The sequence below is a fragment of the Telmatherina bonti genome (assembly GCF_933228915.1).
Source record: "Telmatherina bonti genome assembly, chromosome: 13".
NCBI lineage: Eukaryota > Metazoa > Chordata > Actinopteri > Atheriniformes > Telmatherinidae > Telmatherina > Telmatherina bonti.
In genome coordinates this window covers 32,301,530-32,303,959 of record NC_136611.1, presented here as the reverse complement: position 1 = coordinate 32,303,959, position 2,430 = coordinate 32,301,530, and the positions used below count along the sequence as shown (strand labels likewise).

At 48.1% G+C, this 2,430-nt stretch overlaps 1 protein-coding gene across 1 annotated transcript; it reads left to right on the top strand.

The window, feature by feature from the left end:
- Window positions 1-1,164: 1,164 nt before the first annotated feature.
- Window positions 1,165-2,129, top strand: tcima (transcriptional and immune response regulator a). The gene has a single exon (XM_079251594.1). It carries the CDS (start codon window positions 1,277-1,279, stop codon window positions 1,577-1,579), a length of 303 nt encoding a protein of 100 aa, XP_079107720.1. The 5' UTR covers window positions 1,165-1,276; the 3' UTR covers window positions 1,580-2,129.
- The last annotated feature ends 301 nt before the right edge of the window (window positions 2,130-2,430 follow it).

Genomic DNA, 2,430 nt, shown 5'->3' with positions numbered 1-2,430 from the left:
CAGACAGACAGATAGAGAGACAGACAGATAGACAGACAGACAGACAGACAGAGAGACAGACAGAGAGACAGACAGACAGACAGACCGACAGACAGAGAGACAGAGAGACAGACAGAGAGACAGACAGACCGACAGACAGACAGACAGATAGAGAGAGAGACTGATAGACAGACAGACAGACCGACAGACAGACAGACAGAGAGACAGACAGACAGACAGACAGATAGAGAGAGAGACTGATAGACAGACAGACAGACCGACAGACAGACAGACAGACAGACAGACGGATAAATGCTGGTAAAAACGAAACCTCCGCCACCTCCTTGGTGGAGTTAATAATCCTGACACCGGACCTGAGAGATGCATCTGACAGTTCTGATTCTGAAGTCAACAAACCATTCTTAGTGGGAAACAGAGAACTGGCAAAATGCTACTGGCAACCATGGCAACGGGTCTGATGGAAGATGAATCCTACTCAACATTACTGAAGCAGTGTGGGGTTGTCTCCACAGAAAACAGGATAAAATGCCTCCAACAACTGAGGATGAGGCTTGGAAAGTCTTTTGGGGGTATCAGCCCAGGCTTTGGCTCCTACGCTGAGGTTGTGACCAAATGTTTGGCTGCTTGGTGGAACCAGTAATGTTTTAATAAACTCATCCACAACTTCAGTGCAACTAGAAATGTTAAAAGAATATTTTAAAAATCTTTCCTGTAAATCAAATACATTTCCATTCATGCTTTACATTTAGTTTAAACTGACTGCAGTTTAATACATTTAAATGGATTTTTAAACGCTGCATGGTCTTGTGTTATTACCTAGAAATCTACTTATAAATTCACTTCAGGTGTTTTAGGAATCACTCTATTTTCAGCTCGAATTGCTCCTGTAATTAAATGTGAAGCTGATTGTACTCCACATCTCTGTAGGTAAGTTGTTTACCCTAAAACAGGCCATAATGGAGGGATGCTTTGCGCATGTTTTCATCACTTGCAGCCCCGCAGAGCTGCAGCTGACTCCACCAGCGCGCGCACCAAGAGGCGGCGCTTCAGTCTGCTTCACGACTGCTGATGTCAACACTAGAAGTGAGTCCTGGCAGAGCACACCCCACGGCAGCCCTATAAATACCTCCACGCTCCGCTGTCCTGCACTCAGTCACTCCGCAGCAGCAGCAGCCTGAAGCCGCTCCTGGTTCCGTCAGTGCGCACCGAGCAACTCCTCCTCACCGAGTTGAAGGGCCACACCTGGAGCAGCAAACGCAAGGAGAAAATAGTCACAATGTCCTCCTACGTGTCCTCTGAGTGCCGCCGCGTCAGTCCATCCGTCCACGGCAACAAATTCGACACGGCGCACCGCAAGAAAGCCGTGGCCAACATCTTCGAGAACGTCAACCAGGACTCTCTGATGAGACTCTTCCAGAAAACTGGCGACATGAAGGCGGACGAGAGAGTGAGGAGCATCTTCTCCTACACGCAGGATCCAGAGGAGACGGCGCGCGCCCTCATGGCTCTGAAGCAGAGGAAGAAGGACAAATTCCTGCAGATCGCGGGGATGCTCCGACAGCTGCTCAAACTGCGCTGACTGTGCTGCAGCAGTTTCATGTTGTCTGTGTCTCTATGTCGGCTTACATGGGAGCCGAATGGGAAAACATTCCCAATGTGACTGGGTTACCGCCGCAGGTGCAGCTCACCTGACGCCCGGAGAGCCGCATCGGGTGCGCATGCGGGAGAAGGTGCAGCGGACCACGTGGAGGGCGACAAGCCGCAGCTGTGGCCTCGTGAACGGAGGTCGCAGCGGAGAGTCCTGTCTGGAGAAGTGACTGGGAAATACAAAGGGAAAACATGTCTTCCCGCCCCCAGACTTGAATCCATCCACGCATTCCTGTGGATGCGTGACTGTGAAGCAGCACCTCGCACAGGTGCACGCCACTGAGCTGATGCTGTGCACTGCTGTAATATGAGACTTTATGGTGCCGAAGAACTTGCCTACATGAATGCCTGTCCTGAACACATGCCTTGTCTCTGAGCTCCACTTTGTTTATGAACACTACTCATTAGTGGCCACTGATGTTGTGACACAATGTATGAAAACCTTCATTTGATTGTCATTTGTAATAAATTATTTCCTAATATAATTCAGTTTTACTCTTGTTTGTCTTTATTAGGTTCACTGCTGTTATCATTATCATTTTTATGGCTCTGCTGTATCTCCATCAGCTTTCAGGACACATGAGGCCACACTTTTCCTGCTCTTTGTGGTGGAATCTGGTTTAGAACAGCCTGCATTGCAACAAGAGCATCACAGAGAGCATCTTTATCGTTTAAAGATCAGTGAGATGTTAAGCATGAGGAGAAATTTAGCAAAATGTTCTCAAATGAAGAACTCTTAGAAATGGAATTTAATTGCTGAAGTGTTTGTTCAATCCAAGAGCA

Excerpts from the sequence above, each read along its gene's own strand:
- tcima (XM_079251594.1), top strand. The coding sequence starts at position 1,277 with ATGTCCTCCTACGTGTCCTCTGAGTGCCGCCGCGTCAGTCCATCCGTC.